Genomic DNA, 25,438 nt, shown 5'->3' with positions numbered 1-25,438 from the left:
GCAACAAAGGATGTGAAGCATGTGTGATGCTCTATCACGGCGCTCTCGGATCACCGGTGTGTGCCTAAAATCTGATGTTGGCTCGTGCACTTATATTCCTGTTCTGTAGATGATTGGCTGGCTCCTGATTGATTGTGTCATGTTGCCCACGACGATATAATGAGATGCAACCTGGTCCACCCAGATATAGATAAAAGTCATTGTTTATTTTGAACACCGGTAATACATTTTCTTTCCATCGTACAATTACAAGGACAGAGTTTGGGGAGGAAAAGGGTTCTTAGGGGGTAGCAAAGGAGAATTTCCTAAACCGTGTCATATTTACACCTTTCCTCCATGCTCGGAGGTTGGATGGATGACTGAGATGAATAAAGCCCTCTACACACTCACCGACTCCCCGCCAATATTGGCAGTGGGGGGTTGCCGGCCGGGGATCTAGCAGGGGGGGGGGGGAGTAACGGCCATGCCATTAACTAGTACCTCCCTTCCCCCGACCATGCAGGACGAGGGAGGGTTTTGTTAACGTTGCGCAGGAGCACGCATCATTAACAATATTGAGTGTACACACTAGGCTGGATTGTGCACAATATCGTCTAGTGTGTATGGGGCTTAAGAGACCACAACGTTTCAGAGCTGGGGTGATGGGGTCAGGAAATCCCCATATTTGTCTGACTTCAGATGGGACATAAGGGCGGCAGAGTATTCCCTGCACTGTAATGTGGTCTGCCCGTTACCCAGGAATAGGGAGCTGGGCAGAGATTTTATTATGTCACACATGGAGACTCGGCGATGACCATGTTAATAACAGAATAGCTGTTGGAAAGCTACTGTGCAATTAAGTGGCATCACCGTTCTCCAGACAATGTGGTGATGGGGGGGATATGACCCCTATCTGCTCCTGTTCAGCTGCTCTTCTCCTCCAGCTGTGCGATCCGCTTCTCCTGTTCTGACACCGTCGCCTTCAGCTGTTTTAGTTCTTCCATGAGCTTTTCCAGGCTGCAGTCCTGTGGGAGTAAGAGGACCGATGTTATCCTGCAGGCGGGTCAGAAATGCCCCTCGTACCGGAAAATGTAACCCTTAGGGGTAAATTCACTGAGATTGGAGTTCTATTGTAGATGATCAGATTTTATCTATTACTAAATAAATAAGAAGAAGAATCTGGTTGCTATGGGCTACTCCCCTTACAGTGGCCTTCTGGTGGAGTTGGACCTCTGGGAACAGGATATGGTGGACGGTAGCTCCAGCAGAGTATACTAGTTTCTGACTGATGCCTTATTCTATTATTTTACCTTTACTAATATATATTAGGCTTTTGTGATGGTCCCTGATCTCTATTGTGTCTTTATGGGATGGCTGTTTGGTACCTTCTATAATGTATGCCTGTAATCCCCCTTACCGCATTCCCTCCATTAGATGACTGGCTGCGTTTGGGTAACCGGGTGTTGAGGATGTTTTTGGTGACTTTGAGTTCCCTGGTCTTGCTCGGAGCGTATCCGTCTCGCAGTGAGATGAGCAGAGGCTCCGCATTCTTCCCTGATAACCATTCCTCTGCGGTGAGAGACGGGTCGGGACCCACCGTGTCCGGATATAGATCTTCCTGAAACAGGTCCGACTGCAGGAACAAGAGGAGTCACTGATCATTCCCAGATATCTGCCAGATGGCAGCATAGTCCTCTCCTACCCGTGTGACGTCTTACCTTCCTCGGGACAGTCATCGCTATGGGTTCACACTTCCTCTCATGCAGCTTGTAAAATCTGAAATTAAGTTTGTTATTAGAGCAGGGAAGGAATATCCTTCGTTACAAGACAGCGGTTCTTTTCTCTCCCGGCAGAGCGCAGTGATGATAAGGCTTGCTACATGGAGCAGAGATATAACACTGCTCTGTATGGTAATATTATTCTCTACAGGGACCTAACCTTACCAGGGAGTCTGGATCATGATGGTGCTCTATACAAGGAAGGATGGTGAAAGTGAGGCTCTCAATGACCCTGACCGGGTAATGATCTGGATCTATACAAAGATATTAACTAAGACAGCAAATGAATGAGCCAATCCCCATACAGGACACACTGATGAATATAAAGGCAGATTTCAGAGGAACCCGTGTCAGCCGTAGAGACCTGGAAAGGTTATTGGATGCTCACACACCTGGGATGAGATCTGTAGGACCCAGAAATAGACAGTGTCCATACTGAGGGGTGCAGCCAGGGACAATACAGATTGTGATGACTCTTCTCGGCCCGGTGTTCTGGCTGTAGGGATGATCTGGCATACTAACCTGGCAATCTCACACTTGTTGACCTCCAGGCCCCGTTTGGGCATGTACCCCATCCCTCGCTGAGACTCTTTGCTGCTGTACATAGACAAATAGTGTATGTATGGAGCCTCGTCTGTCACTTCAAAGTACCGGATGCTGCTGTCCCCCTGTCAGAGGACAGAAACCCCATCATCGTTTACGGAATTGCATACATAGTCTACATGCCCTCACCCTACTGCTCCCAAGCCCCGTAATGTAATCAGCCCCGTACTGTGACCCTCAGGTTCCCTGTTGATGAGGAACAGCGTGGGCAGGAGACAGTTACCTTTCCACACAGGTACACTATGTTTGTGTCTGGGTCGAAGAACGGAATGAGGACACCGCTGCTGGTGTCCAGTTCCTGCAGTGTGAGCGGCTGATCCAGTGATTTCTGTCGGTACATGAGAAAACGGGAATGAGTCATGTGACCTGGCAAACGCTCTGACACCAGTACTCGCTAAAGTGAGGCCCTTTTGTGGTTTGGAGGTGAGATAGTCTGCAGTTCCTATGACTGTTCTGGGATCTACTGATTTTTCTTTTGCTCCTTGACAACTCCATGTTTGCCAAGCCGACGTAATGGTGTGGATAGGGTAGAACATTGGGCCTAATTCAGACCGGATTGTACTGCTGTGAACTCGCACAGCGGGCGACTATGTATACACTGCACAATGCCATCCTGCAATGAAGTCCTGCAACTTCTTCTATATCCGCGCCGTTCGCAAGCTGATTGACAGGACGAAGGTGTGTGGGGGTGGAAACCGTCCGTTTAGTGGGAGTGCTAAATAAACAGCTGGAGGCGCTGAGAAAATGCTGGGAGTGTCCGAAAAAAACGCAGGCGTGGCTGAGCGTTCTACGGTAGGGCATGTGACGTCAGCCAGGCCGGATATTCCTTATCCCTTCAGTCGTACGAATTCACTCACCACGTCCCACAAGGCCACTTGTCGCTCGCTCATCCGACTAAATCCTGTGGTCAGAATCTGCTCGTTGGACACAAAGATGACTCGGACCGGTCTGCTGCCCTCATGAGGTTTATCCACCTCCTGCAGGGGATGAAGAGATACAGTAACGTGTATATAACTGTGATGTGATCACCTGGGTGTTCTGATGCCTTGTACAGTACATTGTCATATAGACTGTCAGCTGTGTGCCATACTCTGCGCACTCACCGCTACAATAGTCCCCGCTCTGGGTTCTATGATCCGAATCTTCTTGTCCTTGCAGGATGTGCCGATCAAACTCCCATCGCGGTTCCACGCTACGCTGTATATCATATCGGTGTGCATTTCATCTATAGAGATGACTGACTGCCCGCAGCCCACATCCCAGATCAGGATGACGTTGTCACAGCCTGGACAGGGGAGAGAGCATTAATACTTCCTAACACTGTATAGTAATCAGTCATACTTCCAGCACACAAGTAATGCTCAATGCGTACAATTCATACTCACTGTACACCATCTGTATGATGCTCGATGCGTACAATTCATACTCACTGTGTGATAGTAATACTCACTGTACACCATCTGTATGATGCTCAATGCGTACAATTCATACTCACTATGTGCTAGTAATACTCACTGTACACCATCTGTATGATGCTCAATGCGTACAATTCATACTCACTATGTGCTAGTAATACTCGCTGTACACCATCTGTATGATGCTCAATGCGTACAATTCATACTCACTATGTGCTAGTAATACTCACTGTACACCATCTGTATGATGCTCGATGCGTACAATTCATACTCACTATGTAATAGTAATACTCACTGTACACCATCTGTATGATGCTCAATGCGTACAATTCATACTCACTATGTGCTAGTAATACTCACTGTACACCATCTGTATGATGCTCGATGCGTACAATTCATACTCACTGTGTGATAGTAATACTCACTGTACACCATCTGTATGATGCTCGATGCGTACAATTCATACTCACTATGTGCTAGTAATACTCACTGTACACCATCTGTATGATGCTCGATGCGTACAATTCATACTCACTATTGTGACCGGACGCCTGCCCTTAGCTCGGGCTACGCCCTTCGGATCCACAGATAGCGGTTCCTGGTCTCACGGGACCTGGCCAATAGGGGATTCCCTGTTACCGTCAGCAACCGCCTGTTACTGACTCCACCCACTACGCAGTGGGCGGGGTTATCGCTGCCACCACCAGACTCCTCCTACGTGGCGTCTGGAACCACGGATACCTCCTCAGGCCCAACCGCTGGCCCTGAGTACTACCTGCGTCGACACACTGCTGGTGTCGACTAGTCCCCCACTGGTCACGGACCAGGCCTCTGCTTTGGTAGCTGGCAGAGCGGAGACTCGGAGACGCTGGATGCTATGCCCAGAACAGCCGGAGAACGGAATTATTGCAATTAATTCTGTTGGTCGCAGATGAAGCAGACTTCTTGGGCAAAAGATGGTTTATTGCCAATAGACCTGAAAAGATCCCTTCTCCTTTCAGAGGTATACAGCATACAGATGTTACAGCATTCAGATACAGGCAGAGGTACCACAACTTGGGCTCACAGGCCCTGCTTATAAAGACAGAAAACACACTGGCATTGTCAGATCCTCCCCCATACATTTACAATTTGCATCTCAATCTGACATGTTACTTCCAGTGCATAACGAACCAAGATTACATACTACAAAGGATGAGTCCAATTTCCTTAGGATATATAACCTCCAGGAACAGCGGAGATATTTATCTCCTGGACATGTTTACATAAAGAAACACAAATGTCTGCATTACCAACACCTGGCACACAGGATGGCCTGGGTTCAGCGACCCATCACAGACAGTACATAAATTTGTTTCCTTATCACCTTTTACACAGGGCTTCAGACACAGAGCCTACTCCCTGCTGTGTTTTGGACACTCACAGACCTTCTGACAAGAGGGGCAGATTAGCATTTCATTTCCTCATCACCAAGATTTGCTAAATTCCTTCCTCCAGAAATGTACAAAGTGCATTGTAAGTCCAGAATGCATTCTTCAATATTCAATACAATATACACAATATATGATGCAGTCCTAGCTCAGTGCCAAACATATATTTCATAAGTACATATAATCTGTGCCTGGTGCCCACAGCAGGCTACAACTTACATCAGCACTGCAGAAGGGTCCTGTCCCAGCTCAGTGCTGCTCATACAGTTTAAAACATGTCAAGTGCCCTTGTTCTGAATAACGGCAAAGCATGGAGAGTTAACCCCTTCAGTGCTGTAGCCACCATTAACCCCGTGTGCCGGGCTCTCCGGCCACACTTCTTCCCCCCCCTTCAAGCGGGAAACCAGAGGGCCATGTCCCAACGACTTGGCTCCTGGTCCCGCAGCCCATTTGGGGGTTACTGGGAGTGCCTGGGGGTGTTGGTCCCCAGCCTAGACAGTTCCTCCAGACTGCAGTGGGCCATATCCGGTTGGTGCTGAAAGTCCACACAGTCACCACAGTGTCCAAGTCCAAGGCCCCACAACAACAGTCTGTCTGTTTCCCCCAATGAAGGGGGCAAACCTTCATCAGGTGGGTGTTCCTTCACCCCAGTGGGGTGCCAGTGGCACCATCTGTGCCAAAGCTGGTCTGCTGCATACACAATTGCCACCCAGTGTGTCCAAATTGTGGCATACCCCACCTCCCACCATAGCAGTATTCTGCTCACACAAGCTACATAGTGCTCCTGCCCATATGGCTCCTTTTGGCTCAGTACTGCTCCCAGTCCGTGCAGTGACGCAATAGTCCGTACCACAATGTCCTGGTAATAAATATGCGTCATCAGCACTGGAGCTGGTACCAGAGCCTCCTTCAGCGACTGGAATGCCAACTCACAAGCAGGTGTACAGTCCACTGTCTTGGCAAGACCCTTCCTAGTCACTACTGTAAGGGACGTCACTACCAAACTAGAGTCAGGGACAACTGGTCTGTAGGGCCTTACAGTTTCTAAGGTCAGTACCTGTCTGGGGGTTGTGGGCCGGGGACAGCCTATGGTCGCCTCTACCTTCCCTGGTCTGGGCCTACCCCTGTCTCCTCCCACACTATCCTCCAGGCACTGCACCCCTGTCACTTCTCCCGGGCACCCGTCTGCAACAACTGTCAGACCTGCCCTCCTGTCCTCCTCAAAGGACCTACGTCTTGGGGAACCCACCCTCTCTGGTGTACCCCCTTCTACCTTCCTGACTACCCTGGGCCTGAACCCTTCCTGCCCGGGCACACTCCCCACCCCCACCCCATCAAGGCCGCTGCGAGCTTGGCACCGTATGCCTGTCAGGGATGGGTCAGGGAGCGGAGCCTCCTGAACCCCCTGCCAGTGCCCCTCACTTTCTCCTAAAGGGGGACACTCTACAGGGGCATCTAGGTTGGGATGTCTAGGTTCATTCTGGTTTGGGTCAGTCATGTAAAGGTCAGTGTGGTCACTCATACTCACCGCTGGAGCTGGCAAACCACTAGGAACAGGAGCATCGCTGGGCACCCTCACAGGATACAACAACCTGGCACACACATCCTCTGCGTTGCTAGGGGACGTAGGCACACCAGAGGCAAAAGGCATGCTGGGGAGATGCGCTGATCTAGCCGCTGTAGTCTTTTCCTCTGGGCTGGTTGATGCTGTGGTTGGCTGTGCTGGCAGTTGTCTGGCCGCTGTGGTCTTTTCCTCTGAGCTGGGCTGTGCTGGTGTCGATGGTAAGGACTGTAGTCTGGCAGCTTGACTCCAGGCGATGGCGTTAGCAAATGTAGTAACGATTCCACCCCCAAGATCATTCCCCAGGACTACATCTGTTGGGAGGCCATCCATGACGGCAACATCTCGCAACTCTGGTCCAGCCCCCCAATCCAGGTAGACTCTGGCCATGGGTACCTCTCGCTCCGCTCCATCTGCCATTGTAACTTTGGCAGTGCGACCCTGCAATACTGCAGCAGGATCAATCAGTCTGGGGCTCACCACAGTGATTGAGGCCCCAGAGTCTCTCAGGCCTTCCCCCTGCAGGGGCCCCACTTGGACCGCCTGTAGGTGCCGCCACATATTCTGTAGAGGCCGCATGGCCATGCAGGTGACTCTATCAGCAGAGTCTGCCTGCTTCTCACCACACTCCATCGGACTGACTGGAGGGGGTACAGTCTCTGTGGACTCATCTTCACGGGTCAAGCAAGCAAGCCGGGCTCCAGCATTCGGATTGGTAGCGCGAATCTGGGGTGCCGGCAGTGTGGGACAGTTCATCCTCAGATGTCCGATTTTCCCACAGCTGTAGCACTTCTTGACCAGGTGGGGCTCCGATGATCCCTGATTACTCGCAGGGACGCTGCGGGGCGATTGCTGGCCAAGAGCACCCGGGTTGGAAGATGCTTGCTTTGGGGGGCGATGAGCTGAAGAGGGGTGTCCCCCTGGTGGTACAGTCCTTTGTAGTGGGCTGCTACTTGGGCGTTTCAGCCCCTGTGACCGAATTGCCACATACTTGTCCGCTAGCTGGGCAGCCATCTTTACACTGGGTGGCTCCCGATCTAGCACCCACTCCTTCACTTCCTGGGCACACCTGCGGTAGAACTGCTCCCTGCAGATCACATCAATCAGGGTGTCCCAGGTTGTGGCCTTTGATTCCTGCACCCACTTCACCAAGTACTGCCGCAGCTGGGTGGCAAACTGCTCATGGGTGCTGCCAGGATTCTTTGGCAAGTCCCGAAACTTTTTCCTGTAGGACTCAGGAGTTACAAAAAACCGTTGGAGGAGGGCCTTGGCGACAACATCATAGTCCCCACAGTCCTCATTGGCCACTCCTCGATAGGCCTCCAAGGCCTCTCCATGCAGGGTGGGCACAAGGTGTCTTACCCACTCCTGTTTGGGCAAATCATGGAGTTTACAAGTCCTCTCAAAAACTTGCAAATGTCCATCAATGTCCCCATCGCTGTCGGCAAACTTAGCAAACTGAATCCGTCCCGCTCGGGGGGTAGCAGCTGACAACGGTCCTCGGGGTACCACGGCCTGTGGTGCCCGCTCCGCATGCCACATCCGAATGATGAGCATGCGTTCTTGTTCCGTTGCCCTCTCCCCTAATTCCGCTAGCCGATCCGCTAGGCTATCCGTACCGCCCACCCTGGGATACACGGATCCTGGCCCTGCTAGGGAGTGTTGGGAAACATGGCTGCTGCTAGAGGGGGCGTGGCTTGTGAGTCTCACCGGGTCCAGATGAAGGTCCTCTGTGTGGCTGTCCTCCTGGACACGGTCACCATCAGCGTGCTGCACCTCCTCCCGACTCGACTCCTCCAAGCGCTTGAGCGCCGCCCACATTTCGTTTACAGTTGCTTTGGAAGGGATCTCCACACCCTTCTCCCGACACACGATCTTGAGGTCATCCTTCGACATTCCATTGAAGTCCGCCATCTTGCGCGTTCTCCTGGCTGCCGTTACTCTTCCCTGAGTAACGCGGCTTCTCCAATCGGGTGACTGAAGAGCCGCCTGGGTTATCCCACTCGCTTGCCACCAATTTCTGTGACCGGACGCCTGCCCTTAGCTCGGGCTACGCCCTTCGGATCCACAGATAGCGGTTCCTGGTCTCACGGGACCTGGCCAATAGGGGATTCCCTGTTACCGTCAGCAACCGCCTGTTACTGACTCCACCCACTACGCAGTGGGCGGGGTTATCGCTGCCACCACCAGACTCCTCCTACGTGGCGTCTGGAACCACGGATACCTCCTCAGGCCCAACCGCTGGCCCTGAGTACTACCTGCGTCGACACACTGCTGGTGTCGACTAGTCCCCCACTGGTCACGGACCAGGCCTCTGCTTTGGTAGCTGGCAGAGCGGAGACTCGGAGACGCTGGATGCTATGCCCAGAACAGCCGGAGAACGGAATTATTGCAATTAATTCTGTTGGTCGCAGATGAAGCAGACTTCTTGGGCAAAAGATGGTTTATTGCCAATAGACCTGAAAAGATCCCTTCTCCTTTCAGAGGTATACAGCATACAGATGTTACAGCATTCAGATACAGGCAGAGGTACCACAACTTGGGCTCACAGGCCCTGCTTATAAAGACAGAAAACACACTGGCATTGTCAGATCCTCCCCCATACATTTACAATTTGCATCTCAATCTGACATGTTACTTCCAGTGCATAACGAACCAAGATTACATACTACAAAGGATGAGTCCAATTTCCTTAGGATATATAACCTCCAGGAACAGCGGAGATATTTATCTCCTGGACATGTTTACATAAAGAAACACAAATGTCTGCATTACCAACACCTGGCACACAGGATGGCCTGGGTTCAGCGACCCATCACAGACAGTACATAAATTTGTTTCCTTATCACCTTTTACACAGGGCTTCAGACACAGAGCCTACTCCCTGCTGTGTTTTGGACACTCACAGACCTTCTGACAAGAGGGGCAGATTAGCATTTCATTTCCTCATCACCAAGATTTGCTAAATTCCTTCCTCCAGAAATGTACAAAGTGCATTGTAAGTCCAGAATGCATTCTTCAATATTCAATACAATATACACAATATATGATGCAGTCCTAGCTCAGTGCCAAACATATATTTCATAAGTACATATAATCTGTGCCTGGTGCCCACAGCAGGCTACAACTTACATCAGCACTGCAGAAGGGTCCTGTCCCAGCTCAGTGCTGCTCATACAGTTTAAAACATGTCAAGTGCCCTTGTTCTGAATAACGGCAAAGCATGGAGAGTTAACCCCTTCAGTGCTGTAGCCACCATTAACCCCGTGTGCCGGGCTCTCCGGCCACACTATGTGCTAGTAATACTCGCTGTACACCATCTGTATGATGCTCGATGCGTACAATTCATACTCACTATGTGCTAGTAATACTCACTGTACACCATCTGTATGATGCTCGATGCGTACAATTCATACTCACTGTGTGATAGTAATACTCACTGTACACCATCTGTATGATGTTCGATGCGTACAATTCATACTCACTGTGTGATAGTTATACTCACTGTACACCATCTGTATGATGCTCAATGCGTACAATTCATACTTACTATGTGCTAGTAATACTCGCTGTACACCATCTGTATGATGCTCAATGCGTACAATTCATACTCACTATGTGCTAGTAATACTCGCTGTACACCATCTGTATGATGCTCAATGCATACAATTCATACTCACTATGTGCTAGTAATACTCGCTGTACACCATCTGTATGATGCTCAATGCGTACAATTCATATTCACTATGTGCTAGTAATACTCACTGTACACCATCTGTATGATACTCAATGCGTACAATTCATACTCACTATGTGCTAGTAATACTCACTGTACACCATCTGTATGATGCTCAATGCGTACAATTCATACTCACTGTGTGCTAGTAATACTCGCTGTACACCATCTGTATGATGCTCAATGCGTACAATTCATACTCACTATGTGCTAGTAATACTCGCTGTACACCATCTGTATGATGCTCAATGCGTACAATTCATACTCACTATGTGCTAGTAATACTCGCTGTACACCATCTGTATGACGCTCACTGTGCACTATGCACTAGTAGTACTCCTTGCACACAGCTCATGCTCCCTGTACAATAGTAATACTGTTTACACACAACTCACTTGGTGCACAGTAGTGATTATCCTTGTACATAATACTACAGGAAAGTCATGTTCCCTGCACAATGGGCCTTATTCAGACCTGATCGCGGGCAAATTTGTTCTCAAAATGGACAAAGCCATGTGCACCACAGGTGGGGCAGATGTAACCAGTGCAGAGAGAGTTCTCCCTGTGCACTAATGATAATCTCTGGCTCTCTGGGCACTAGCGACACTCCCAGGGAACACTACACTGACTCTCTGGACACTAGTGACACCCCCCCCCCCCAGGGGGCCACTACTCTGACTCTCTGGGCACTAGTGACACCCCCACTGGGGACACTACTCTGACTCTGTACACTAGTGACACTCCTGGGGCACTACTCTTACTCTCCGTACACTAGCGACACACCCAGAACACTACTCTGACTCTGTACACTAGCGACACTCTCGGGCACTACTCTTACTCTCTGTACACTAGCGACACTCTCGGGCACTACTCTTACTCTCTGTACACTAGCGACACTCTCGGGCACTACTCTTACTCTCCGTACACTAGCGACACACCCAGCACACTACTCTGACTCTGTACACTAGCGACACTCTCGGGCACTACTCTTACTCTCCGTACACTAGCGACACACCCAGCACACTACTCTGACTCTGTACACTAGCGACACTCTCGGGCACTACTCTTACTCTCCGTACACTAGCGACACACCCAGCACACTACTCTGACTCTGTACACTAGCGACACTCTCGGGCACTACTCTTACTCTCTGTACACTAGCGACACACCCAGCACACTACTCTGACTCTCTGTACACTAGCGACACACCCAGCACACTACTCTGACTCTGTACACTAGCGACACACCCAGCACACTACTCTGACTCTCTGTACACTAGCGACACACCCAGCACACTACTCTGACTCTCTGTACGCTAGTGACACTCCTGGGGCACTACTCTGACTCTCTGTACACTAGCGACACACCCAGCACACTACTCTGACTCTCTGTACGCTAGTGACACTCCTGGGGCACTACTCTGACTCTCTGTACACTAACGACATACCCCCGGGGGACACTACTCTGACTCTGTACACTAGCAACTCTCTGGGGCACTACTCTTACTCTCCATACACTAGTGACACACCCAGCACACTACTCTGACTCTCTGTGCACTAGCGATACTCCCAACACACTACTCTGTCTCTCTGTGCACTAGCGACACCCCTGGGGCAGTACTCTGGCTCTCTGGGCACTAGCGATGCTCCCGGGGCACTACTTTGGCTCTCTGTACACTAGCAACACACCCAGAACACTACTCTGACTCTCTGTACACTAGCAACACACCCAGAACACTACTCTGGCTCACTGTACACTAGTGACACTCCCGGTGGGGACACTACTCTTGACTCTCTGGACACTATAAAGGAATAGTGTTTTGGGAGCCGCACAAGGTTATGCCCACTTCATGTGAAAAAGATCAAGTGAGACCCATTCACCATGCTCGTGGGTTTCGGCCTGGGTCGCCTAGAACCAGCGGTAATGGACGTTTTGTACCCTGTAACGGGAAAGAGTGTCCGTTTCTGCTGGTGGTGCTCCCCTGAGTTCGTAATAAGTTGCAAAAGGAAGGAGAGGGAAAGTGGACTCTTTTTGTGGGGCACTCTTGAGAATATGATAAATTATTATTTATTAAAACTTAGCTTTTATTGTTTTTATTCAAACATATAGACTGACGAACATAGATTGCAGTGATCTTTTGAAAATATATGCTATGCAATGCAAGGTAGATGGATGAGTTCTTTTTAAGTGGAATTATCTAGTGTAATTCAAATAATTTAACACTGGGGTTCTTACACTCTAGAACTCAGATAGTGAGGATGTATCTAGTCAGGCTGATAATTCTCTTGACTAGGAATCGTATGAAGGGAAATATGGTGATATGAGGGCTGTATTCCCTTGTTTGACTGCAGTATGTAGAAGCGCTAAGGACAGGTATTCAATCTATAATTTTAGCATGCGGTAAATATTAAGCAAAATTGCTCCAATGATTGTGCAGTATGATTGCACCAATTTTCACTGTGCCATCAATGATTTTATAATGCAGGACAAAAAAGATTGTACAATGGGTTCTACCAATCTTGTAATTGTATATAGATTGGCTCACTTGGTTGTGCAATATATTGCACCAATTTGCCGTATGTCACCCGATGACACAATTTGAACTAGATACAAATGTGTGTTGGATAACCTCCACTCCATTCAAACCAACACAATAATTACATCTATAGTAGTACCGGATTCTGCGCTGCAAAAGGAGAGTGGTTAACAATAATCAGCCCTCTGTAATCAAAATTGCTCCAATGATTGTGCAGTATGATTGCACCAATTTTCACTGTGCCATCAATGATTTTAAAATGCAGGACAAAAGTGATTGTACAATGGGTTCTACCAATCTTGTAATTGTATATAGATTGGCTCACTTGGTTGTGCAATATATTGCACCAATTTGCCGTATGTCACCCGATGACACAATTTAAACTAGATACAAATGTGTGTTGGATAACCTCCACAATATCAAACCGACACAGTGATTACATCCATAGCACTAGCAACACTCGGGCACTACTCTGACTCTGTACACTAGTGTCACTCCCGGGGCACTACTGTGGCTCTCTGTACACTGGCAACGTTCGCGGGGCACTACTCTGACTCTCCGTACACTAGCAACACTCCCGGGGCACTACTCTGGCTCTCTTTACACTAGCGGGGTGTAAATTCTTTAAACCACTTTGCGCTGCTGGTGGATATGTGCAATTAGATATACCACTGGACAGAATGACACTGGACACACTGTTTAAATAATTATGAAAATTTTATACATAAAATCAAAAAGTATACAGAAACATACATAAATAACAATGGTAAAATATATAAAGGCAACAAGCAATCATATAGCTTATATGGCCATAAAAAAAGGGGGGGGGGTCACGTTTGCAAACTTAAGTGGGAGCTCCGGAGTATATGATTAATGGTTAGTAGCAGTCATGTAAATGATGATGAGGTAATGAAAACGGAAATGGGATGAGGGATGAGATGAACAAAGGCAAACAGCCAATAACAATGTCAGTTAGCTCAAGGCAGGGTTAATATAGCAGTCAAGTGCCGTAAATGGACACTGGGTGCAGAAATAGATTTGAATACTTCACCCTCCGTAGATGCAGTGGATTGGGGAGCTTCTGGTGGAATACAGGCTCACCCAGTTGTAGATTGATGATAGGACGGGGAGCGAATGGCGGGCTCAACCCAGTTGTAGAGTGCTGATGAAGCGGGGAGCAGAGCTCTACCCGTGATGCTGTTGGTAAAGGTGGGGAATGTGACGTCCACCTAGTAGTCGGCTTGTATGGTACGCCGTACAGCGGGAGAAGGGTCTCGACCGCTGACTTGTATACAGCGGCTGCTGCCAGATGACGTTGGATCAGCTGTAATTGACCGCGGCAGACCAGCCCGTATGGAAGTCGGTTGGAGAGGGAAAATCACGTGGGTTTGCAGACGTGACGTGACCTGTGACGTCGACGCGTTTCGTCTCAAGGGGCGGAGACTTTTCCGTCTTGGAAAAGTCTCCGCCCCTTGAGACGAAACGCGTCGATGTCACAGGTCACGTCACGTCTGCAAACCCACGTGATTCTCCCTCTCCAACCGACTTCCATACGGGCTGGTCTGCCGCGGTCAATTACAGCTGATCCACCGTCATCTGGCAGCAGCCGCTGTATACAAGTCAGCGGTCGAGACCCTTCTCCCGCTGTACGGCGTACCATACAAGCCGACTACTAGGTGGACGTCACATTCCCCACCTTTACCAACAGCATCACGGGTAGAGCTCTGCTCCCCGCTTCATCAGCACTCTACAACTGGGTTGAGCCCGCCATTCGCTCCCCGTCCTATCATCAATCTACAACTGGGTGAGCCTGTATTCCACCAGAAGCTCCCCAATCCACTGCATCTACGGAGGGTGAAGTATTCAAATCTATTTCTGCACCCAGTGTCCATTTACGGCACTTGACTGCTATATTAACCCTGCCTTGAGCTAACTGACATTGTTATTGGCTGTTTGCCTTTGTTCATCTCATCCCTCATCCCATTTCCGTTTTCATTACCTCATCATCATTTACATGACTGCTACTAACCATTAATCATATACTCCGGAGCTCCCACTTAAGTTTGCAAACGTGACCCCCCCCCCCCCCTTTTTTATGGCCATATAAGCTATATGATTGCTTGTTGCCTTTATATATTTTACCATTGTTATTTATGTATGTTTCTGTATACTTTTTAAATTTTATGTATAACATTTTCATAATTATTTAAACAGTGTGTCCAGTGTCATTCTGTCCAGTGGTATATCTAATTGCACATATCCACCAGCAGCGCAAAGTGGTTTAAAGAATTTACACCCCATTTGTACTCTTATGAGTTTAGCCAACTCATATAAACCATCTACAGCAGCAGTGGACTAGCTGAACATTGCCTAGATATCATCTAGTATTTATACCATTTCGTTTCCTCTAACAGCGCCAGAATAATTGTGCAGCACGTTGTTGGCTTTGCCTCCACCTACCTGCACAATCCACCCCTTTTTTCTCTTTACACTAGCGACACTCCCAACACACTACTCTGGCTCTGTGTACACTAGCGACACTCCCGGGGGGCACTACTCTGACTCTCTGTACACTAGCGACACTCCCGGGGCACTACTCTGGCTCTCTGTACTCTAGCGACACTCCTGGGGCACTACTCTGGTTCTCCATACACTAGCGACACTCCCAACGCTCTACTCTGGCTCTCTGTACACTAGCGACACTCCCAACACACTACTCTGGCTCTCTGTACACTAGCGACACTCCCAACACACTACTCTGGCTCTCTGTACACTAGTGACACTCCCAACACACTACTCTGGCTCTATGTACACTAGCGACACTCCCAACACACTACTCTGGCTTTCTGTACACTAGCGACACTCCCAACACACTACTCTGGCTTTCTGTACACTAGCGACACTACCGGGGGACACTATTCTGACTCTCTGGACACTAATGTCACTCTTGGGCAGTACTCAGGCTCTCTGTACACTAGTGACACTCCCGGGGCACTACTGTGGCTCTCTGTACACTGGCAACACTCATGGGGCACTACTCTGACTCTCTGTACACTAGCGACACTCTCGGGCACTACTCTTACTCAATGTACACTAGCGACACTCTCGGGCACTACTCTAACTCTCTGTACACGAGCGACACTCTCGGGCACTACTCTTACTCTCTGAACACTAGCGACACTTTCGGGCACTACTCTTACTCTCTGTACACTAGCGACACTCTCGGGCACTACTCTTACTCTCTGTACACTAGCGACACTCTCGGGCACTACTCTTACTCTCTGTACACTAGCGACACTCTCGGGCACTACTCTTACTCTCTGTACACTAGCGACACTCTCGGGTACTACTCTTACTCTCTGTACACTAGCGACACTCCCGGGGCACTACTCTTACTCTCTGTACACTAGCGACACTCCAGGGGCACTACTCTGGCTCTCTGGACACTAGTGACACTCTCAGGAACTACTCTGACTCTCTGTACACTAGTGACACTCCCGGGACACTACTGTGGCTCTCTGAACACTGGCAACGCTTACGGGGCACTACTCTGACTCTCTGTACACTGGCAACGCTTACGGGGCACTACTCTGACTCTCTGTACACTAGCGACACTCTCGGGCACTACTCTTACTCTCTGTACATTAGCAACACTCCCGGGGCACTACTCTTACTCTCTGTACACTAGCGACACTCCCGGGGCACTACTCTGGCTCTCTGTATACTAGCAACACACCCAGCACACTACTCTGGCACTCTGTACACTGGCAACGCTCACGGGGCACTACTCTTATTCTCTGTACACTAGTGACACTCCCGGGGCATTACTCTGGCTCTCTGTACACTAGCGACACTCCAGGGGCACTAATCTGGCTCTATGTACACTAGTCGTACTCAATTGTGACACACAATGCTTCCTGCAACACATCCAGCTGTGTATTGTCCAATCACACTGGGCCTGATACATGTTTGGAATAAATTGCACTTTTGCAAAGGAAGCAGCGGTGCAATTCCGTGTCTTTAAAATTGTAATGCAGCAGGAAGCGCCTCTGTAGTAGATACATGCCTCCTGCGTGCATTTGTGAGATCCGAGTGTCTGAGTCTCAGATCACCATCCCGACCATTGATTCGCAATGTTTCCAGGCACTGTTTACATCAGTTGAAGCAGTCAAGGAAGTTCTGAAGGACCGTGCTTGGTGCCTCCCTTCTTTCACCCCCAATGGTGCAGCCTGTCAATCATGTTGCGACTGACAGGGCTGCGTGCACATGCGCAGAACGGGCCTTGCGCCTGTGCACAACCACCTGGTTTGCGTACACATATGAATTGGGCCCACTACAGATAAGCATAACAACATACAGGTCACTCTGCAGTCACGCCACATTGTCCCCGCGTTATACCTGCACTCAGCAGTATATTCTGGGCAGTCGGGTGCCAGAGCACTATGCCCACCCTCTTCGTGTGCCCTTCCAAGGTGACCAGAGGCTCTGTGATGGATCGGGTCAGTCCCCCATCTGGGATCTCCCATACCTGGAGGATGAAGGCGAGATGAGAGTTAGAGACCCCCACAAGACATGACAGTAGTGTCCCTCTGCCCACTGTAATGGATATGAGACATGTCCTCCTGGTGTCTCCTCTAGTCTAGCTCACTACGTTCTAATCTCCTATACAGCACATACAGGTACATTGTGTTCCAGCCCCCGCTGCAGGCCACATGTTCAGTGATGCGATGGGCCCATCTTACCATCACACTGCAGTCTTCTGAGCCGCTGGCGATGACATTATCATTATGGGGACACCAGTCAATGTCTAGTACCGGAGCCGTGTGACCACAAACCACGGGCTGGGATTTATCCAGCCGACCTGTCTGCAAAAAGAAGAAACAAGGGCACGTTAATGGAGAAGACATCTAAAAATCACCAGCATTGCAAAAAACACTGCATTTACCAGCCACCTACAGCACCTACACACCATCAACAGAACCTACCTGCCACTTAATAACCACCTACTTTCCACTTACCAACCACCTACCTGTCACTTATCAGCCCCCTACAGCACCTACCCGTCACTTATCATCCCCCTACAGCACCTACCCACCACTTATCAGCCCCCTACAGCACCTACCCACCACTTATCAGCCCCCTACAGCACCTACCCACCACTTATCAGCCCCCTACAGCACCTACCCGTCACTTATCATCCCCCTACAGCACCTACCCACCACTTATCAGCCCCCTACAGCACCTACCCACCACTTATCAGCCCCCTACAGCACCTACCCGCCACTTATCAGCCCCCTACAGCACCTACCCACCACTTATCAGCCCCCTACACCTACCCGCCACTTACCAGCCATCTACAGCACCTACCCACCACTTATCAGCCACCTACCTGCCGCTTACAGCCCCCTACAGCACCTATCCACCACTCATCAGCACCTACCCGCCACATATCAGCCATCTACAGCACCTACCCACCACTTATCAGCCACCTACCCGCCGCTTACCAGCCCCCTGCAGCACCTATCTGGCACCTACCCACCACTCATCAGCCCCCTACACCTACCCGCCACTTACCAGCCATCTACAGCACCTACCCACCACTTATCAGCCACCTACCTGCCGCTTACAGCCCCCTACAGCACCTATCCGCCACTCATCAGCCCCCTACAGCACCTACCCGCCACATATCAGCCATCTACAACACCTACCCACCACTTATCAGCCACCTACCTGCCGCTTACCAGCCCCTACAGCACCTATCTGCCACTCTTCAGCCACCTATAGCACCTACCCGCCACATATCAGCCCCATACACCGCCTACCCACCACATATCAGCCATCTATAGCACCTACCCACCACTTATCAGCCACCTACAGCACCTACCCACCACTTATCAGCCACCTACCCGCCGCTTACCAGCCCCCTACAGCATCTACCTGCCGCTTACCAGCCCCCTACAGCACCTACCCGCCACTTCTCTGGCACCTACCCGCCACTTCTCTGGCACCTACAGCACCTACCTGCCGCTTACCAGCCCCCTACAGCACCTACCCGCCACTTATCTGGCACCTACAGCACCTACCTGCCGCTTACCAGCCCCCTACAGCACCTACCCGCCACTTCTCTGGCACCTACCCGCCACTTACCAGCCCCCTACAGCACCTACCCGCCACTTCTCTGGCACCTACAGCACCTACCCGCCACTTACCAGCCCCCTACAGCACCTACTCACTACTTCTCAGCATCTACAGAGATTTGAGCCTTGTCGTTGAACCAGCAGGGTAGAGCTAGCGATGGGAATGCATGCGATGGCTATGCTGGTGACTGCACTCAGTGGGGCAATTATTGGTCTCCTTCCGGATTCATGTTTTTAGCGTATATATAATATATACATATTTACTAGATGCTTTGTTCAAAAACAAACTTGCAAATGTCCTCATACACTCTGGCTTTAGTCACACCAGGTAGCTGCTCTCAGCCCACCAGGTCCCGGGGCGACTCGCAGGGCACCCCAAGTCCCGCTGCGCTTCATCTGTAACGTCCTACGGGTCTAACACTAATTCCTGTGCAGTTACAGCCCAGCACCTGTTCAGATCCGCTGGGATCGGAATCATGCACACAGGGGGTGATTCAGGTTGGTTTGCAAAAGCAAAATCCTTCTTTAATGGACAAACCCATGTGCACTGCAGGTGGGGCAGATGTAACGTGCAGAGAGAGTTACATTTGGGGGAGTTATTGTACTATCCTTGTGATACTTTCCCGGTGACATGAGGTTATCTTTGTGGAACACTAAAAGTTTACAATTAAAGGAAATAAAAAGCAAATAAAAAAGACACATTGTAGCTGATATTCTCTAATAATGCCCAGCAGTGTGAATGTGCTGCCTGCAGAGCATCGCAGCCCATATACAGCCTTCAACGCCTGCAGAGCAGGTTCTTGGGCACGCTAGACGTGGGTTTGTGCGATGAGCTGCGGAGGCGGCAGATGCTCTGCAGAGATAGTGACAGAGGTGTGATGCTCGCCCTTGTTCCTCCCCTCGCTGTGCAGGGTGAAAGTGTCACAGCACACACCAAAAAAAACCTACAGGACCAAATAAGGGCAAGATTGAGCTGTGGTGTCACTTCCCTAATTACCGGCTGCAAGATGCACACTGATATACTGAGAGCCACCAGCACATCTGGCCTGTCAGGGAGGGGACACCAGTCACATAGATACACCATACGCAGCAGTGCGGCGGCATCCAGCGACTTTGTGTTCTTGTAGCAAACTAAATCGCCAGCGTAGAACCCTCTGGTCACTTTTCTGCCTGCAGGGACCCTAAGTACCATACACTTGCATGCATTGCACCATGACACAACAATGTCCTCATATGGGTTCCCCACTCACAGGAACTCTGCTCCTTAGTTGTGAGGGTTAATCCTAGTTTCTCTCCTCAGTTCACTTTATATGTTGGTCATGAGATGTTCTAGCCCCCTGAGGAAGTCACACCCCCCCTATCTCACACACAGCAAGGGTGTCACGGGGATACACAGAGACCATTGTGATGTCACTGCTCAGCCACTGCGAGTGTGACCTGGGCTGTGTGAGTGTATACTAATGTCTGCCTGAACCAGCTATGGCACTGTGAGTGTGACCTGAGCTGTGTGAGTGTATACTAATGTCTGCCTGTACCAGCTATGGCACTGCGAGTGTGACCTGGGCTGTGTGAGTGTGTACTAATGTCTGCCTGTACCAGCTATGGCACTGTGAGTGTGACCTGGGCTGTGTAAGTGTGTACTAATGTCTGCCTGTACCAGCTATTGCACTGCGAGTGTGACCTGGGCTGTGGGAGTGTGTACTAATGTCTGCCTGTACCAGCTATGGCACTGCGAGTGTGACCTGGGCTGTGCGAGTGTGTACTAATGTCTGCCTGTACCAGCTATGGCACTGCGAGTGTGACCTGGGCTGTGGGAGTGTGTACTAATGTCTGCCTGTACCAGCTATGGCACTGCGAGTGTGACCTGGGCTGTGGGAGTGTGTATTAATGTCTGCCTGTACCAGCTACGGCACTGTGAGTGTGACCTGGGCTGTGTGAGTGTATACTAATGTCTGCCTGTACCAGCTACAGCACCGTGAGTGTGACCTGGGCTGTGTGAGTGTACACTAATGTTTGCCTGTACCAGCTATGGCACTGCGAGTGTGACCTGGGCTGTGTGAGTGTGTACTAATGTCTGCCTGTACCAGCTACGGCACTGTGAGTGTGACCTGGGCTGTGTGAGTGTATACTAATGTCTGCCTGTACCAGCTATGGCACTGCGAGTGTGACCTGGGCTGTGGGAGTGTGTACTAATGTCTGCCTGCACCAGCTACGGCACTGTGAGTGTGACCTGGGCTGTGTGAGTGTGTACTAATGTCTGCCTGAACCAGCTACGGCACTGTGAGTGTGACCTGGGCTGTGTGAGTGTGTACTAATGTCTGCCTGAACCAGCTATGGCACTGCGAGTGTGACCTGGGCTGTGTGAGTGTGTACTAATGTCTGCCTGTACAAGCTACGGCACTGCAAGTGTGACCTGGCCTGTGTGAGTGTATACTAATGTCTGCCTGAACCAGCTATGGCACTGTGAGTGTAAGCTGGGCTGTGTGAGTGTGTACTAATGTCTGCCTGTACCAGCTATGGCACTGTGAGTGTGACCTTGGCTGTGTGAGTGTGTACTAATGTCTGCCTGTACCAGCTACAGCAATGCGAGTGTGACCTGGGCTGTGTGAGTGTATACTAATGTCTGCCTGTACCAGCTATGGCACTGTGAGTGTGACCTGGGCTGTGTGAGTGTATATTAATTTTTTCCTGTACCAGCAACAGCACTGTGAGTGTGACCTTTGCTCTGTGAGTGTGTACTAATGTCTGCCTGTACCAGCTACAGCACCGTGAGTGTGACCTGGGCTGTGTGAGTGTACACTAATGTCTGCCTGTACCAGCTATGGCACTCTGAGTGTGACATGGGCTGTGTGAGTGTGTACTAATGTCTGCCTGTACCAGCTATGGCACTCTGAGTGTGACCTGGGCTGTGTGAGTGTATACTAATGTCTGCCTGTACCAGCTACAGCACTGCGAGTGTGACCTGGGCTGTGTGAGTATGTACTAATGTCTGCCTGAACCAGCTATGGCACTGCGAGTGTGACCTGGGCTGTGTGAGTGTGTACTAATGTCTGCCTGTACAAGCTACGGCACTGCAAGTGTGACCTGGCCTGTGTGAGTGTATACTAATGTCTGCCTGAACCAGCTATGGCACTGTGAGTGTAAGCTGGGCTGTGTGAGTGTGTACTAATGTCTGCCTGTACCAGCTATGGCACTGTGAGTGTGACCTTGGCTGTGTGAGTGTGTACTAATGTCTGCCTGTACCAGCTACAGCAATGCGAGTGTGACCTGGGCTGTGTGAGTGTATACTAATGTCTGCCTGTACCAGCTATGGCACTGTGAGTGTGACCTGGGCTGTGTGAGTGTATATTAATTTTTTCCTGTACCAGCAACAGCACTGTGAGTGTGACCTTCGCTCTGTGAGTGTGTACTAATGTCTGCCTGTACCAGCTACAGCACCGTGAGTGTGACCTGGGCTGTGTGAGTGTACACTAATGTCTGCCTGTACCAGCTATGGCACTCTGAGTGTGACATGGGCAGTATGAGTGTGTACTAATGTCTGCCTGTACCAGCTATGGCACTCTGAGTGTGACCTGGGCTGTGTGAGTGTGTACTTATGTCTGCCTGTACCAGTTATGGCACTGTGAGTGTGACCTGGGCTGTGTGAGTGTGTACTAATGTCTGACTGTACCAGTTATGGCACTGGGAGTGTGACCTGGGCTGTGTGAGTGTACACTAATGTCTGCCTGTACCAGCTATGGCACTCTGAGTGTGACATGGGCAGTATGAGTGTGTACTAATGTCTGCCTGTACCAGCTATGGCACTCTGAGTGTGACCTGGGCTGTGTGAGTGTGTACTTATGTCTGCCTGTACCAGTTATGGCACTGTGAGTGTGACCTGGGCTGTGTGAGTGTGTACTAATGTCTGACTGTACCAGTTACGGCACTGCAAATGTGACCTGGGCTGTGTGAGTGTGTACTACTGTCTGCCTGTACCAGCTACGGCATTGTGAGTGTGACCTGGGCTGTGTGAGTGTATACTAATGTCTGCATGTACCAGCTACGGCACTGTGAGTGTGACCTGGGCTGTGTGAGTGTGTACTTATGTCTGCCTGTACCAGCTACGGCATTGTGAGTCAACTATATCGACATTCGGGACAAAAAAAATGTGAAAAACTCATGTCGACTGTTGACATTGTCAACACCTAATGCTTGTGTCGACATTCGAACCCTGTCAACCTTAGTCAGGTCAACCTATTTCAGGTGTCAACCTAATTCCTGTTGACCTTCAGTAGTTGACCCAATGAATGTCGACCTAAATTGTGTCAAGCCAATCACCCATCCCCATGTCCATCCCTATATGTAGCGTATTCTAGTGTAATATTGGAACCTTAGCGGTGAGTGTGAGTGTGGCCTGTATTTGGGCTGCCAGGGTCTCACGGTTAGTCCCATCTGTGTGACCGTAGCTTTCATAGACAATGTCAGTGGCTTTGGTCTATGTGATCTATGTAATTGTCATATTTGTGTAACGTCACCTGTCTCAGCGTACTCCGCATCCTGTCACAAAACCACAACATCCTGAGAGGCACAGACACACCACTGTGTCCCCTGACGTACGTTACACACTCAGGAGTAGTCAGTCACCCAATGGGAGATGGCCGTTCCTGCTACCCACCTTAGAGAGGGGCAAGACCATGAAGGCGCCTCCGCCGCTGGCCTCCACCACGATGGCCAGGAACTTGGGGTTCACGGCACAGAAGTTGCTGTCCCAGGTGTTCTGCGAAACTCTGATGTCATCGTAGCACTGGTCGGCCTTCACCGGTTGGCCAAAGACGTGGCGAAATTTACTGCTGCGGACCACCTTCCTGCTCATGATGAGGGCCCCTGGGTGGGTGGTAGGGAGACGGTGTCAGTGGGCATGAGTGGGGGGACAGAGTAGTGATTTTCAACCATTTTACCTTGCGGCACTCTAAATAAGATTTTAAAATTGCCAAGGCACACCATGAGATCCCCACCTGGCAAAACACATTGGACCCACAGGGAAAAAAATAAAAACCTATTGGCCCCATATAAAAAACAATCACACTGGTCCCCACGGGTAACAACAATAAAATACATTGGCTTTTACATGAAAAGAAGAGACCAGTAAATAACAGTTGAACTGGTGGTGGCTGTAAACTGGTTTGGGCATCTCCAGATCTGGGGGCACACTTGAGAACAGCTCAGGGCACACTAGTGTGCCATGTCACAGTGGTTGAAAAACACTGGTATAAAGCAAAGAAACAACTCACATATATTATTTCAACAATGTATAAAAACTAACGGTAGTCTTATAGTAATGATTTCTGCAGGAACTGAGATTGTTACTTCTTCCATTGCAATGGGCACATGCTATGTGAAACCTCTACCTCACAAGTAGATAGGTTAGAGGACAAACTAATAGTTTCTAACTTCAAAAGAAAAGTTTCTGATTATATTTGCATATCATCTTGTATGGAGGGGTGGGGAGGTTCTGCAAAGCCAAAATAACCCAAAAGCGAAATAAGGTGCCGAATTCTCCTTCAGTTTCGGGTGACCCATCACTGTCTCCGCTGGGGACCCTGCAGGACACACTATCTCACCAGTGGCCTCCTTCACCCAGTCTATGCCCAGCTGTGCTGCTGCTGCTGATTCCCCAAGGACCGCAGGATGTATCCCTTGATCTGACCTGGGTCACGTCAGACCTATATCACAGCAGTTACAGTGGCCCACATCCCAGAGACACTGTGACAGCACAGTGCCACCCTCCTATACCCCAGCCATCCATTGGTCTTACCTGTGTCTGCTGAGCGAGGTCTTCCTGGTGCTGAAGACGGGTGTCACTGACAACTTCTTGTCTTCTGCCTCAAAGTTCTGCTTTTCCGAAACATATTTCTGCAAGACAGAGGGAGGGGGAGGGCAGGAAACAGACAGGGTGTCCTTTCTTCCTCTCCGGCAGGGGAGGGGTTAACTGAGAATTTTAACTGCGGGTCTCACTCCGGGATGCGGTCAAAAAGAAGCGCGTCACAGCCCCGTCCAGTAAAGGGTTACAAGATGGAAAGAGCATCCATTATAAATGGAAGGCTTTCTTATTCCTGGCAAACAGAGGGTTAATGGGGCAGCGGCCCATCGGTGTTCGACTGTAAAGGGGTTAACAAGATAAAAGTGCAAGGTCTTTGTGGCAGGGAGAGGACCACGTTATTCTGTCGCTAGAGACAGAGGTGAATATGCGCTTATTGGCGTCAGACTGTCCCCAGTGATGGGAT

At 50.0% G+C, this 25,438-nt stretch overlaps 1 protein-coding gene across 1 annotated transcript; it reads right to left on the bottom strand.

Annotated features, from left to right (window-relative positions):
• Positions 1 to 185: 185 nt before the first annotated feature.
• Positions 186 to 25,127, bottom strand: CORO1A (coronin 1A). Its single transcript, XM_083152450.1, has 11 exons — positions 24,970 to 25,127; positions 23,830 to 24,038; positions 17,781 to 17,903; positions 17,437 to 17,566; positions 3,464 to 3,645; positions 3,218 to 3,337; positions 2,584 to 2,688; positions 2,280 to 2,425; positions 1,698 to 1,755; positions 1,397 to 1,612; positions 186 to 1,004 (listed from the first exon to the last, which is right to left on the bottom strand). The coding sequence occupies exons 2-11, from the start codon at positions 24,025 to 24,027 to the stop codon at positions 903 to 905; spliced, it is 1,380 nt and encodes a 459-aa protein (XP_083008576.1). The 5' UTR covers positions 24,028 to 24,038; positions 24,970 to 25,127; the 3' UTR covers positions 186 to 902.
• Positions 25,128 to 25,438: the final 311 nt, after the last annotated feature.

This window comes from Crinia signifera, chromosome 7 (genome assembly GCF_055691185.1).
Source record: "Crinia signifera chromosome 7, ASM5569118v1, whole genome shotgun sequence".
Lineage (NCBI taxonomy): Eukaryota > Metazoa > Chordata > Amphibia > Anura > Myobatrachidae > Crinia > Crinia signifera.
Note: the sequence above shows the minus strand (reverse complement) of the source record. Positions and strands in the feature narration are given on the sequence as shown.

Coding starts and splice junctions, on each gene's coding strand:
- CORO1A (XM_083152450.1), bottom strand. CDS start 24,027: ATGAGCAGGAAGGTGGTCCGCAGCAGTAAATTTCGCCACGTCTTTGGC. Junction 17,904..23,829: donor TGGTCTTGCCCCTCTCTAAG/GTGGGTAGCAGG, acceptor TTCTTTTTGCAG/ACAGGTCGGCTGGATAAATC. Junction 3,338..3,463: donor GAGCGGGGACTATTGTAGCG/GTGAGTGCGCAG, acceptor CATCCCCTGCAG/GAGGTGGATAAACCTCATGA.